The 13,313-nt window shown below is 66.9% G+C and overlaps 1 protein-coding gene across 1 annotated transcript; it reads left to right on the top strand.

Annotated features, from left to right (window-relative positions):
- Window positions 1-8,721: 8,721 nt before the first annotated feature.
- On the top strand, window positions 8,722-11,818 carry PIM3 (Pim-3 proto-oncogene, serine/threonine kinase). Its single transcript, XM_043440706.1, has 6 exons — window positions 8,722-9,066; window positions 9,203-9,312; window positions 9,401-9,451; window positions 9,548-9,917; window positions 10,417-10,593; window positions 10,672-11,818. Exons 1-6 carry the CDS (start codon window positions 8,982-8,984, stop codon window positions 10,857-10,859), a joined length of 981 nt encoding a protein of 326 aa, XP_043296641.1. The 5' UTR covers window positions 8,722-8,981; the 3' UTR covers window positions 10,860-11,818.
- The last annotated feature ends 1,495 nt before the right edge of the window (window positions 11,819-13,313 follow it).

Raw genomic sequence — 13,313 nt, 5'->3', positions numbered from 1 at the left:
AACAGCACCCACCTCCGCGCCCAGAGCCGGTTCCTGCAGCTGCCCCCGAGGTCAGGTCAGCGTGGCCCAGCCTGGCCCGGTGTGAGTTAACATCGGAGGTGCAGGGCAGCTGACAGGGGGTCCCTGCCGCCAGAAGTGGGCTCCGGGCACTACCACCTGCCACACACACGGGCGCCTCCCTGCACCTTCCCAGGGGGTGAGACAACCAAGGGAGCCACGGGAGGTTCTGGGTGCGAGTGGCATGTTCAGGAGCAGACTCCAAACACTGCCTCAGCGGGCCCAGGCCTGGCGTGGGGGGCCAGGAAGGATCCCAGGGTCAGGGCAGCGGTGGGGGCCCCTGGGTCAGCTTGTTCCCCTGCCCCATGAGGCAGCCTCAGCCCTGGGTCCCCAAGCAGCTGACTCGCCTGCCTGGGAGGGGCTCTGGGCCTGGTCGAAACCCTGCACTGGCGCGTCTCAGAAACCGCGAGTCAGCGGCTCCCCGCTGCCAGGCCTGCCACTGGGAGCCGCCCAGATGAGCGTGGCGGGCAGAGGGCTGGGATGGGCATCACTTGGGTCCCCGTGGGGCCCCAGCTGGGAGGCAGCAGGGAACCAGGCTGGCATAGGCTCAAGAAGGACAGAGGCGGAGGCTTTGGCCCGGTGGGGGTGGGGGTGCCCGCCTGCGTGCCTCCGAGCAGGCTCAGTCGTGTCTGACTCTCTGCGACCCCGTGGACTGTAGCCCACGAGGCTCCTCTGTCCACGGGATTCTCCAGGCAAGAATACTCGAGTGAGTTGTCATTTTCTTCTCCAGGGGATCTTCTGGACCCAGGAATCGAAGCTTTGTCTCCTGAATTGGCAAGCAGACTTTACCACTGAGCCGCACGGGAAGCCGGGGGCACCTGCAGCCCCCCTCAAATCTCAGCCAGCAGTGCTGGGGAGTGACTGAAGGGCCCACTTCACTGATGGGAGGATGGACTCTGCAAGGAACCCCCAGGGTCACGGCACCCACCCCCGGGGGCCACGTGCCCTGACCCCTACCTGGAGCCAGTCGGGCCGTGAGAGGCCAGGCCCCCGAGAGGAGTGGACGGTGCTGGCGCAGGGGCCTCCATGGGCCTGCTGGACATCCTGGCCACCACACCCCCACCCGGCTCAGGCGGGCCCAGCAGGCAGAATGCCAAGGCTGCTGCCTGGGGTCAGGCCTGGGGCGGGAGCCAGGCGGCCCTGAGCAGCGGGAAGTGAGGGGCTACGGGCCTGGGATGGGGGTTTTCTGGGGGTGGGGAGCCTGGCCAGAGAGCAAGTGCAGAATTCCTTCCATTCCTTTCGTTTCCCTGTGATGACTCAGCAGCTGTCCATAGGCACTGTCTGTCCCACAGGCCTAGGGATGTGCCCGCCGCGAGGGGGGCTGTCACAGTGCCCCACCCCGGCTCCCCCCGCCGCTCAGTCCCACGTGCGCCCACCCCCCAGCTGCCAGGCACCCACGCTCCGGGCTTGGCCTCCTTCCCGCCCAACCCCAGCCCGGCCTCCTGCAGACCTTCCCAGGGACCTGGCCCTGGGGCGGGGCGCATGCCTGCCACAGGCCCTGCCCCCGGTGCCCCCATGGGGTGAGCGTGGGGCAGGGGGAGGGACGGCCGCCGTGGGCTTTTGGGGCTCCCCTCTGGACAGGGGTCCCGCACGTCCAGCCCTGGCCGCATCCCGTGCAGCGCTCTGGTCTCCTCCCTCTGGAGCGGGTGGGGCGGCTTCCCCGTGCCCCCTGGGGAGGAGGGGCCGGCGCTGCACGCCTGGAGGCCGCCTGGCCGGGGTGTCCGGCCGGGCTGGCACGGGGCCGAGGGGGAGTGGGAAGGAGATCCCAGAAGGGCACGTGGACGGGGGGCCATCGGGTGTCTGCATACCCACCCCCGGGGCTGCACGGGCCAGCCACTGCGTGTGCACACGTGGGCGTGTTGCTGCCTGGGCCCTGAGCCTGGTTGACCAGCCACTGGGGTGCCCTCCCCCAGGCCCTGAACACCCCGGCACTGGAAGCCAGTGGGAGTGTGGGGTATTCAGGGATGAGCTGGACAGGAGTTGCAGGTGCCCCCTTTAGACAGGCCCACTCAGCTCCTGCATCCCACCCCCCAGCCACAGCCACCTCCTGGGAACCAGCCCGGTCACCCGTCCTGAACCAGATGCTCTGCCCAGGCCGCCTCGGGCCCCAGGAGCAGGCTGCCAGGGAACCCTGGGCAGAGACAAGGACAACTCCCACTTGGGCTTCAGGGGTCCTGCGGACTCGCCCAGTCGGCGCTGAGCCTGAACTCGGGGGGCTGGCCCAGAGCTCCAGCAGCCCTGGACACCCCTCGTTTCGCAGCTCTTGCCTCCTTCCCTCCCAGCCCCCAGGACTACGCAATCAGCCAGGAAAGGCCGCCAGCCTAGCTCCGGGTCACCAGACTCCCACCCCCATCAGCCCCCACAGGCCTGGCCAGCAACCCCTGAACACTGCCGTTCCCAGCAGGCAGCGCTCTGATCTGAATGCCCTGGGCCCTTCGGTGCCCTGTGCAGACTGGCACTGGGCTGCCCCTGGGAACCAGACTGGGTCCCTCCAGCCACAGCTGCAGTGGAGAGAGTGTGGAAGGCCCCATGGGCCCCCCAGGGCCTGTCTCGCAGGCCTGTCCCCTGCTCTGGCCTGGCTCCACACTCGGCCTGCGGCCACCAGGGTTCAGCGGCTGCCCACATGCCTGGGTCTGCTCCAGCGGGTGAAGAAGGTCAGCTGCTGCTCGGGTCGGGGAGCCTGGGCCCCAGTGCAGGGCTCTGAGCCCCACGAGGGTAGCCCTCATCAGTGCAGCCTTCTTTCTCCTCCAGCAGAAGTTGGACCACGCTGTGTCTTCCTTGGAACCAACGACCCCCCCCGCCACCGCCATGCCCAGGTGTGGGGGGCTCTTCCCTAGCTCTCTTATTTCGGAACCCTTAAAGGACCACAGGGACTGGGGTGCCAGGTTTTGGGCTCTGAGCTGTGTGGGTGCGGCCTGGGGCTGGCAGGGAGGGGCCGGATCGAGCCTGACCTGAAACTGTCATCCCTCCTGCTCTGCTTTCCAAGCCTGATCCATTCTTGGGCGAGGCTCCCGCCTTGGCAGTGACAGCCTCCTGTCGTCTCGGCCGGGCCAGCTGCCGCGCAGGGCTCACCCTTCTCCGGCAGCCCCCAGACACCGCTCTGTCTGTGACGCAGCGTGAGTGTGGAACGGGGGGTGCGTGCGTGTGCTGAGCCTGGGCAGTGACACAGCAAATCTTCGACATGCGTCTCCAAGGCCGTCACTGCGTCTTGACCCCTTGTTTACTGTGACCAGGCCCTCCCTGGTCCATGCTCTGGACAGCCTGAAGGTCCACTTGAGCAGGCAGTTTTCTGTGGCCTGAGTGTGGTCTGACCATTCATCCTGGGACTGAATGAAACTCCCCTAAGACGAGGTCATTCCTGCCGCAGACCCTGGGCCCCAAGGTCTCCACGGGCCCCTGGCCGGCTCCCAGCGGCACAGCTCTGACCCCGCCTGGCTGCACGCCCCTCCCCCACCCTGGTTCAGCCTCCAGACTTGGCTGCGCTCTGCCTGCTCCTCCAGGACGCCCCCAACGGGGGCCCCGCATGGCCCCTGGAGCCGCATGCAAGCCAGAGGCACACACAGGCTGGCTGGTCCAGCCCCCCACTCTGCGGGGGTCCCCCTGCAAGGCCGCCTCTTCTGTATCCCTTCCTCGTCCACGCTAGGGGCCAAGCAGAGGGGACGGCAGGACCCCACCCACCCGGCACCACCCACAAAGGCCGCCCGAGGCTCCCTGGCCGGGTCTCAGAGGCTGCGTCTGCTCCTGGGTTGGGGCACGAGGCTCCTGCAGAGGGTGGCCCCGCTGCCCCCAGCCCCCGGCCCCGTGGCCTTTGCCTTTGGGGTAAGCAGGCCCCTCTGCCCCAGTCCCACCCAAGCTGGGCTCCTCGGCACAGGTGGTGGAGCTGCCACTCTGCTGGGCCCTGCCCCGGGCCTCCCCGTCCAGGAGCCCCCAGGCTCTACCTGTGAAATCTGGGCCTGGACCCAGGACAAGTCTTAGGCATCCGCTGCACGCCTGGGAAGCACGTCTGAGGGGCTCTTCCTCCTGGCCTGCTCAGGGGTGGCCAGAGCCCCCTCAGATGGGGACCCTCGGACAGGGTGAGTGGGGTGAGGCCCCAGCAAAGTGGCCAGAGAGCTGGTCCAGGGCCAAGGCTGTGCCCACTGCCTGGGGTGGCCTGGCCCCAGTGCCTGACGGAGGCCGAGGTGAGGAGACCACCCCTGCAGGCGCAGGCGGCCCCCGCGTCTGGTCACTGCTCCCGTCACTGCCACCCCCGGGCTGGGGTGGAGCGCTCTAGCCCAGCTGGGTTTGGGGTCAGATCCACCAGGACTCCAGCCTCTCCCCAGGTTGGGCCTGGGTATCCCACGGCACCGCTGCTTTTTCGAGGTCCCTTTGGCCAAGATCCAGGTGACTGCTGCGAGGCGGCTTGAGGTGGCATGCACAGGGGTGGCGGGAGGTGGGGTGCTGAGAGGAGGTGGCAGCTCTTGAACTTGGGCCATGGGTCAGGTCAGGCAGGGGGCTCCCTGGCAGGGTGACCTGGGCTCCCACAGGCTGCCAGCCACAGCCCCCACTGGCCCCGTGCAGGCCCGGCCCCGTCGCCTCTGGGGCGTGTTGTGAAACGCCGGCTCTGCTGGTTCCTCTCCCCGGTGGGTGAGAGGCCAGGACAGAGGCAGAGAAGGCCAGAGGGAAGGCCCCTCCTGCTTCAGCCCGGCCGCAGCCACAGGGACGCCTGTGCCGCGAGGCGTGCAGCCCGCGCCGGGCTGCAGAGCTCCCGGGGCCCGGCCTGCGGTCAGCCAGATGGAGCTGGGGTGAAGCTGGGCGCTGTCAAGCCAGGCCCCGCAGGCTGCAGAGGGCTCCGGCACGGGGGCGGAGGCAGGACAGGGCTCAGGGGCCCGGGTCACCAGGCTGACCCTGCCGGCGGTGTGGGTGCCGGGAAGACCTGGGAGCCGAGGGGGCGTGGACAGGGGTCGGGGGCAGGGAGGTGGTCCTCCGGGCACTGTCTGGGTGGAGGGGCACGGAGAGTCCAGGGCAGGGCCGAGCAACCCCCTGGGACAGCCAGGGTCAGCTGGAGAGGCCGGGTGAGGAGGCCCTGGATGCTGGCACAGGGACTGAGAGGGATGGGGGGACGAGGGCCCAGACCCAGAGCCTGTGCTGTCCCCGCCTCCCTGCTGTGACGCCCGACTGTGAGCGTGTCTGTAAGCATGTGATGGTGTGTGTGCATGTCCGTGTGTGTGTGAGTACCCATGTGTATGAATATCCGCAAGTGTGCGTAAGCATCCACGTGTATGAGTGTCCTTGAGTGTCCATGCGCATGAGTGTATATGAATATGCGCACGCGTGGCCGTGTGAGTACCAGTGTGCATGAGAGTCCCTGAGTGTGTATGAGTGTCTGTGAGTACGCACAGGTGCTCGCGGTATGAATGTACGAATGTCCGGGGGTATGTGTAAGTGTCCACGTGTGTGAGTGTCCTTGAGTGTGTAGGAGTGTCCATGAACGCGCATGTGTTCATGATATGAATGTCCATGTGTGTGAATGTCCTTGAGTGCGCACACATGTCAGTGTGCATGAGTATCTGTGAGTGTGTGTGCACGACTGTCCGTGAGTGTCGTGTCCATGAGTGTCGCGTGTCCGAGAGTGTATATGAATGTGTGCACGAGTGTCCGTGAGTGTGTATGTGTGTGGATGGGAGACAGGGTGGAGACCGAGGCTACCTGCCCTCTAGCCTCCTCTTCCTCCCTGATCCAGGGAAGACAGCCTGGCTCTGGTCACCATGGCAACAGCTGCCCCTCCTGTCCTCAGGGCAGGGTGACCTTGTGGGGCTGTGCAGGGCCAGGAAGGGCTGTTTCCAGGGTAGGGCGGGGCTGCAGCCCCCCGGGAGGATCCACGTTGCTCCCCACACTTAGGAAACACCTGCCTTGAGAAGACACCAGAAGCCTGAAGAGGCACCTGGCCTCCTGGCGAGGCGGCCCCTCTCTGCAGCATGGCCTGATGCACGCGGGTGCTCACAGCATGCTGGCCTGAGCCGTGGGCATGCCCGGGGTGGTGGGGGGCCAAGGGACCAGGCCTGGCCTCTGCCATCAGCAAGGTGGCCTGGTGCCTCAACCTCAGCTGAGCCCTCTGGGAGCTCCTCCCACAGCTGCAGGAGTGGCCCCAGCTCTGCTGCCCATGAAGTTGCTGACCTGGGCCAGGCCTGCCTGTGAGGCCCAGAGCTATTTTTAAGGCCCAACGGATGGGCCTTCCAGGAACCAGGAAAAAACAGGCAGGGCTTGACATCCTGCCCTGCAGGGATGTGGCTAGGAGGTGGGTGTGGATCAGACCTGCAGTGAAGAGGTGGCCTGGGTAACTGACCAAAGGTGGTGCCTGGGGCAGAAGGGTGAGGGGCCCTTGGGGCTCAGACCTGGCTTTACCTTCCTGTGTAAGGAGGGCAGGAGCCCCACATCTGGGAAAATCCCTTAGAGCCTCCATGTGCCAAGCTGAGAAATGGGGTGGGCCATGCCTGCCGGCAGGGTAGGCACAAAGAAGGTGGGCAGCACCTTGCCTGAGTCCTGCCCTCTAGGCAGGGTCACCTCAGGCCTATTCCTGGGGCCAAACAGGACCTGAAAGAGGGCCCCTGCAGGACAGTCCCTGGTAGGGAGGGGCGTCTGGGTCCGTTCTGTGAGACCCTCACAGACGTGTGACCCTCAGGGACTCACAATGCACGCAGGACACACACACCACAGCACGTTTACAACACATAAAGAGTCTGGAAGAGATGAAGGCTCTGAGTAAACCTCCATCTCAGGAAAGAGGTCACTTCCTGCTCTCTCCTCCACTCCCAGACCAGGTGGGGGACCCCTCCCCACTCCCAGAGACCCCAGGGGCTTCCAGAGGTGGCTCAGCCCACCTTAGGGCTGGGGGAAGAGAGACACACCTCGCCCCTTTCTGAAGGAGAGTGAACCCTGCTCTGAGTTTGAGGAGACTCAGGGTCTTTGGGTCAAGACTCCAGAGCTGGTGGGGGGCAGGGGTGGCCCTCACTCCAGGATGCCGGCTTCCCAAGGCTGACTCCCAAGGTCAGGACACCCAAGGACATTCACATGGGGGGCTGGAGGCCCACAGGGGAGGCCACGGGGGGCTTTGGCCCCTATTGACAGAGTTGGAATTGCCGTCAGAGGCACATCTTGACACCGAGACCCAGGACACTCTACTGCAATCTTACCCTCCCCAGGACAGGACAGGCTATGGGTCCAGGAACCTGGAGCAGCCTGACCCCACGCGGAAGACCCTGTGGACCACCCACTGGTCCCCAAGAAAAACCCACAAGAAGATGGGAGTCTCTGGACTCCACTGCAGGGGTGGGCGCCCTGCCTTGGATCTGACCCTGTGAGTAGCTCTTACCAGCCCCAGGTCCGTGGTGAACTGGCCAGCCCTGGCCTCATGTCCACATGGCAGGAGGGCAGTGGACAGAGTTCCAGGGAGATAAGAACCCAAGAGCTGTACCAGTGCAAGGTCCACTCTCTGCCCTGAGTCAGCGACAGTGGCAACCAAGGGGTGTGACTTGGGGCAGGCTGGGCAGGCTGGCCAGGGCCTCGGAGGCACATGCTTGGAGGGCGCACCTGAAGGCAACCTCTCTCGGGTGGGCCCAGGGGTGGGGCTGCAATGATGTGACCCCAGCCTGGCCCCCAGGGGCCACACCGAGTATCTGCAATGCCAGAAGGACCAGCACCTTGACCTCTTGGCTCCCCCAATCCCCAATCCTCTCTAGATGGCTGTGGGAAGCAGTGGGCATCTGGGCTCAGCGGGGGGGGGGGATGGGAAGCTGGCAGACGGCTGCTCACACCTGAGCTGCTCAGGCTGGTGGTGACCTTGGGCTGAGGTCGGCAACCGTGGGGCCGAATGGGTCTGTGCTGTATAGAAGGCGGAGAACGGGCTCAGGTCCAGACCACGGCCATGAAGACCTGGGCTGGTGCCAGTCCTGACACAGGCGGTCAAGGTGGCCTCCCTGGTAAAGTGGACAGCAGCTGGGCCTGGCAGGCAGCCAGGTGGGTGGAGCGCAGGGGACTGCCCTGCAGGCACGGGGACAGCGGGTCAAAGGTCCCCGGGGGCAGGCACGGTCAGGAAGGCCCTCGGGCTGCAGGTGTGAGGGCAGGCCGAGTGGAGACTGTGGTCCGGGGTGGGCAGGACGGAGCCTCACCCCAGGCGGGGGCTTCGAGTCCGGGGGCGCGGCCTGCCCAGGGGTCACGAGCACAGCCCGGGGCACCGGAAGCCGACTCCCGAATCCCGCGGCTCCTCGCCGCCCAGTCGCTGCATTCCCTGCGGGACCGCCGGCGCCGGACCGGTCTCGCCGGTGACCTTCCCAGCGCGGCCTGGGGCGGGGCTCTGACCGCGCCCCGCCCGGGCGTCGCCAATGGCTAGGCCCCGTGCCCTTCGCAAACGCGGGCTCCCATTGGCTCCCGCGGCTCCGCCCCGAGCGCGGGAGCGGGCGCCCGTGTGCGCGCGTAGGAGTGACGTGTGCCACCGCGCCCCGCCGCGCCGTGCGCCTCCGCGGCCTCGCTCCCGCTAGCTAGTCCCAGCCGGCTCGCCGCGCCCTGGGCCTGCCCCGCCCACCCCGGAAGGCGCGCCGCTGTCCTCGCGCCACCGCCCGGGCGGAGGGGGCGGGGCCCGGCTTGGCCCGCCCCCGCGGAGGGATACGTGCGACCGTGGCCCAAAACCCCCGGGCGCGGCGGCCGGCGCGTGTAAGCGGCTCGGCTTGAGGCGCGTCCGCGGAGTACACGCGGGGCTTTGCCGGGCACTGCGCCGCGCGGGCGGCCTCGCCCGAGCTCGGAGGCCGGCTCGCCCTCCCGCTCTCCGCGTCCGGGCTCCGCGCGGTCCCGGGAGGCCGCCCTCCCGCGTCCGCCGCCGCGCGGGGAGCCGGGCCGGGCGAGAGGCGGCGCGGAGACCCGGAGCCGGGGCCCGCGCCCGGCCGCCGCCCGCGATGCTGCTCTCCAAGTTCGGCTCTCTGGCACACCTGTGCGGGCCGGGCGGCGTGGACCACCTCCCGGTGAAGATCCTGCAGCCAGGTATGCGGCGGCGGGGATCTGGAGCGCACTAGGGTCAGGAGGCCGGGGGCCTGGGGCGCACTAGGGTCGGGGGGCCGGGGGAGACCGGGGGCCGGGGTCCCCAGCTGCCCCAACCCTGCTTGTGGGCTCCCCACAGCCAAGGCCGAAAAGGAGAGCTTCGAGAAAGTGTATCAGGTGGGCGCCGTGCTGGGCAGCGGCGGCTTCGGCACGGTCTACGCTGGCAGCCGTATCGCTGACGGGCTCCCGGTGAGTCTGGCCGCCGGGCACTCGGGATTCTCGACCCGCGCGCGTCGTTGCGTCCTCGCGGGCCTGACCACTGGTCCCCTCTCCCCAGGTGGCCGTGAAGCACGTGGTGAAGGAGCGGGTGACCGAGTGGGGTAGCATCGTAAGTGCAGGCGGGGGCGCCGGGCGGAGAGGGGGCGCCGGGCGGAGCCGGGGGCACGGGAAGCAGGTGGAGTGCGCTGACCGCCGTGTCCCCTAGGCTGGCGCGGTTGTGCCGCTGGAGGTGGTGTTGCTACGCAAGGTGGGCGCGGCCGGCGGCGCGCGCGGGGTCATCCGCCTGCTGGACTGGTTCGAGCGGCCCGACGGCTTCCTGCTGGTGCTGGAGCGGCCCGAGCCGGCGCAGGACCTGTTTGACTTCATCACGGAGCGCGGCGCCCTGGACGAGGACCTGGCGCGCCGCTTCTTCGCGCAGGTGCTGGCCGCCGTGCGCCACTGCCACAGCTGCGGGGTCGTGCACCGCGACATCAAGGACGAGAACCTGCTGGTGGACCTGCGCTCGGGCGAGCTCAAGCTCATCGACTTCGGCTCGGGCGCGCTGCTCCGCGACACGGTCTACACCGACTTTGACGGTGAGTGCCCTCTCCTCGGAGAGGATCGAGGGGCTTGCAACTGTTGGGACCGCGCGCCGCGCCGGCTCGCTCGCGACCACGGCCAGAGTGGGCTCTCGGGCCGTTGTGTCCGGTGGGTGGGGGCGCGGGGTGGGCTCGGGACTCCCTTGGCCCGGCCGGGAGCCCGGCGCCGCCGCGAGTCTTTTATCCGCGCGCGCGCGCGCGCGAAGCGTGGGGGCGCAGCGCAGAAATGCCCGCATTGCGGAGCCGGGGAAGCCGGGGCTCCCCGCCCCTCCCGTATCCTCACCTCACATCTGTTTGTTGTGAAACCCGAGCCCGCGCTCACGTGACCCGCCGCCCGCGCCGGGCCAGCTTGGGGGGCGGGGCGCCCGGCAGGCCCCGCCCGCCGGGGTTTTTCCAGGGCAAGGAGGGGCAGGCTGTCGCGGCGGCTCAGGCCTCCGGGTGTGGATTGCCGGCCGCTGCCCCGGGGCGGGCGTGCTAAGCCCCGCGTGTCCTCCAGGCACCCGCGTGTACAGCCCCCCGGAGTGGATCCGTTACCACCGCTACCACGGGCGCTCGGCCACCGTGTGGTCCCTGGGTGTGCTGCTCTACGACATGGTGTGCGGGGACATTCCTTTTGAGCAGGACGAGGAGATTCTCCGGGGCCGCCTCTTCTTCCGAAGGAGGGTCTCCCCAGGTGTGTGAGGGGGCTGGGCCTGCCGCGGGGCGCAGCGGGGTGCGGCAGGCCTCCTGCTGATCCTCTTCTCCTCCTCAGAGTGCCAGCAGCTCATTCAGTGGTGTCTGTCCCTGCGGCCTTCGGAGCGGCCCTCGCTGGACCAGATCTCTGCCCACCCCTGGATGCTGGGGGCTGAGGGGGGCACCCCAGAGAGCTGCGACCTGCGGCTCTGTGCCCTCGACACCGACGACGGGGCCAGCACCACCTCCAGCAGTGAGAGCTTGTGAGCACGGCCTGTGCCTGGCCCCGGGGCCGGAGGGACCCCCTGCCCTGACCAGGTTGTCTGCTCGTTTACGAAAGCAGTGATCTCTGACCCCTGGTGACCTTTGCCTTTGGCACCAACCCGTTTCCTTTGCTTTGAGTGCCTTTTCGAACGCTGCTCTCATGGGACTTGGTTTTCTCAAGCTCTGTCTGTCCAAAGACACTCTGGACCAAGCCAGGTCCTGCCTGCCCTCCACCGGCGCTTGACCCGAGACCGTCCCTCTCCTGTGTCACTCCGGAGGGGGCCCTGACCCCCCCCCCCGGGCGCCTCTGCGTCTGACATGTTGGACAAGTGGACAAGGAGCACTCCTGAGTCCTGTGGCCTCGTCTCACCTGGGCACAGGGTCCCTCGTGACCCCCCCCCCCCCCAACCAATGTCTCGGTGTTTGTCTGGGCACGACTGTGCACAAGCAATGCAACGTTCAGGCCTTGCTGCCCACCCACCCACCTGATGTGTGTGCGTGTGCAGACGTCTTATTTATGGTGTGACCCCAAGGAGGGCTATTTATTGTTTAATTTATTTGTCAAGGTTCCTCCCTCCCAGCAGCCCTACCTCCTTAAGGCCCGTGGGCGGAGGAGGGGGTGGCTGTGCGTGTGGACCCCAGGCCCCAGTCCTTCCTGTGTCTGTCAGAAGGTGGGCTGGTACAGCGGCTAATTTAAGGGGCATGGGTGACCCTGCCACCTTGAGGCCCTGCGCCTGCGGGGTGGGTTTTAAATTATTGACATTGTACAGTCTGCTTGTTGGCTCTGGAGGTTGGGGGTGGGGGGACAGAGTCTCAAGCCTTTAATTTATTTCAGCAGCTGTGTGTTTGCGATCCCGGTGTGTGCAGGCACTGTGGATAGGGGCTTCTTTCAGTTTAAAAGTGAGATGTCTGGAAATCATATTTTTTATACAGGTATTTCAATTAAATTGTTTTGTATTAAACGGACGTCCTGTGTTTTCTGGGTTAGTCTGGAGTAAGAGGGGAGGAGGTTTGGGGAGAAGGGGCCTCTGGTCTCCGTTTAACACTCTTTGCTTTTTTTCTGGGGAAGGCGGCAGTGTGAGGGGCTCAGGCGCTTCCCTCCCAGCTTTGGCCTCCCTGCCACCCCCTTCTCTGACCTGCTGCGCCCTAGGGAGTGGGTAACACGCTGTGCCTTCAGGGCCCCTGGGAGAGGAGCAGGGAGCTGGGTCTGGGTGGGTCTAGCGGGGGAGGTCATTGCCAACCCTAATCTGGAGCCTTGTTTGGCAGTGGCCCCAAGAGGCTGAAGGATGGGTAAAAGTCTGCCAAGAGGCGGAGACTTGCAAGTGCAGAGAATGCAGGTGGGCGTGGTTGGGTCTTGGCCTGACAGGTGGTGGGCAGGAGCCGTGGCCAAGTCCAGGTGGAAACACGTGCACCAGGGTGTGAGACCAGGGGGGCTGCGGAGGGTCTGGCATTTACAGGGTCTGTCCAGCTCACAGGCCTGCTGGAAGGCCCTGGGAACAGACCTGGGCCAGAACCGTTCTGGGCTCAAAGGTTAGAGCAGAGGCAAGAGATTGTAGAAAGTGAAGCTGGAAGACCCTTCTGGGGGGCAGGGTTGGGGGGCTCCTGGCTGGGCCATTCAGGGATTCAGCGGCTCTTCGTGGCCTGCCTGGGGCCGGGGGTCTCCCCAGGGGCTGCTCCTGAGGCCTGGCATCCCGGGGGCCACTCAGTGTGGGTGGGCGCACTGGAGACTCTGCCCATGGCCCTGGTCTGGCCAGCCTGCCCACATCCTCCCAGGAACGGGACGCTCAGGGTGGAGGACAGGGACCCCCACTCTGGTGACAGTGACCCCATGTCACTGTGATCCTGGTCCCCACTTGCAGTGGAGGGTGCTGGGCTGGTCTTGGGCACCCTGCCCATTCACACCCCATGCTCTGTCTGTCCATCCGTCAGACCATCCAGCTCGTCTTAGCATGGGGCCCAGTCCAGCCATGGGGAGTGGGAGGCACCCCCCATCTAGTCTCCAGGTGCTGCAGCCAGCTGGGAAGGCGAGGAGGCTCCCAGAATCAGGGGCCCACTTGCCAGCAGGCCTGCGCCCCTGGTGTGTGCAGGCTCCCTGCAGAGGTGGGGTTTGTCCTACGTGTTAGAACTAGGCCTGCAGGCCTGGGACGGGAGGCAGGGAGAAGGGGCTCCTCTGACCCAGGGCCTCTGGGGACCAAGATGAGACTGTACCTGCGAGCAGGACCCCCAGCCCCCCTTGAGGCTACTGGCACCGTGGGTGGTGTGCACAGCCTGGGGCTGAAGCAGTGGGCCAGGCTGCCTGAAGAGCGCAGAGGGCCGGACCCCACCACTGCCTGGCACCCCAGGCTGCCAGCTCACGGGCTTCTCCCCGCCGCCCTGCTCCAGAGGCTGCCCTGTCCAGTGGCCCTGCTCCACTCGGCTGGTCCCCCATCTCCACTTGGCTTTAACACCTCGGCCAGT

The sequence above is a fragment of the Cervus canadensis genome, chromosome 21, assembly GCF_019320065.1.
Source record: "Cervus canadensis isolate Bull #8, Minnesota chromosome 21, ASM1932006v1, whole genome shotgun sequence".
NCBI classification, from domain to species: Eukaryota; Metazoa; Chordata; class Mammalia; order Artiodactyla; family Cervidae; genus Cervus; species Cervus canadensis.
Note: the sequence above shows the minus strand (reverse complement) of the source record. Positions and strands in the feature narration are given on the sequence as shown.

What these genes read in the sequence shown, in the direction of transcription:
- PIM3 (XM_043440706.1), top strand. Translation starts at nt 8,982, where the DNA reads ATGCTGCTCTCCAAGTTCGGCTCTCTGGCACACCTGTGCGGGCCGGGC. An exon ending in GTATCGCTGACGGGCTCCCG is followed by an intron (nt 9,313 to 9,400) that starts GTGAGTCTGGCC and finishes CCCTCTCCCCAG; the next exon opens with GTGGCCGTGAAGCACGTGGT. An exon ending in TGACCGAGTGGGGTAGCATC is followed by an intron (nt 9,452 to 9,547) that starts GTAAGTGCAGGC and finishes CGTGTCCCCTAG; the next exon opens with GCTGGCGCGGTTGTGCCGCT.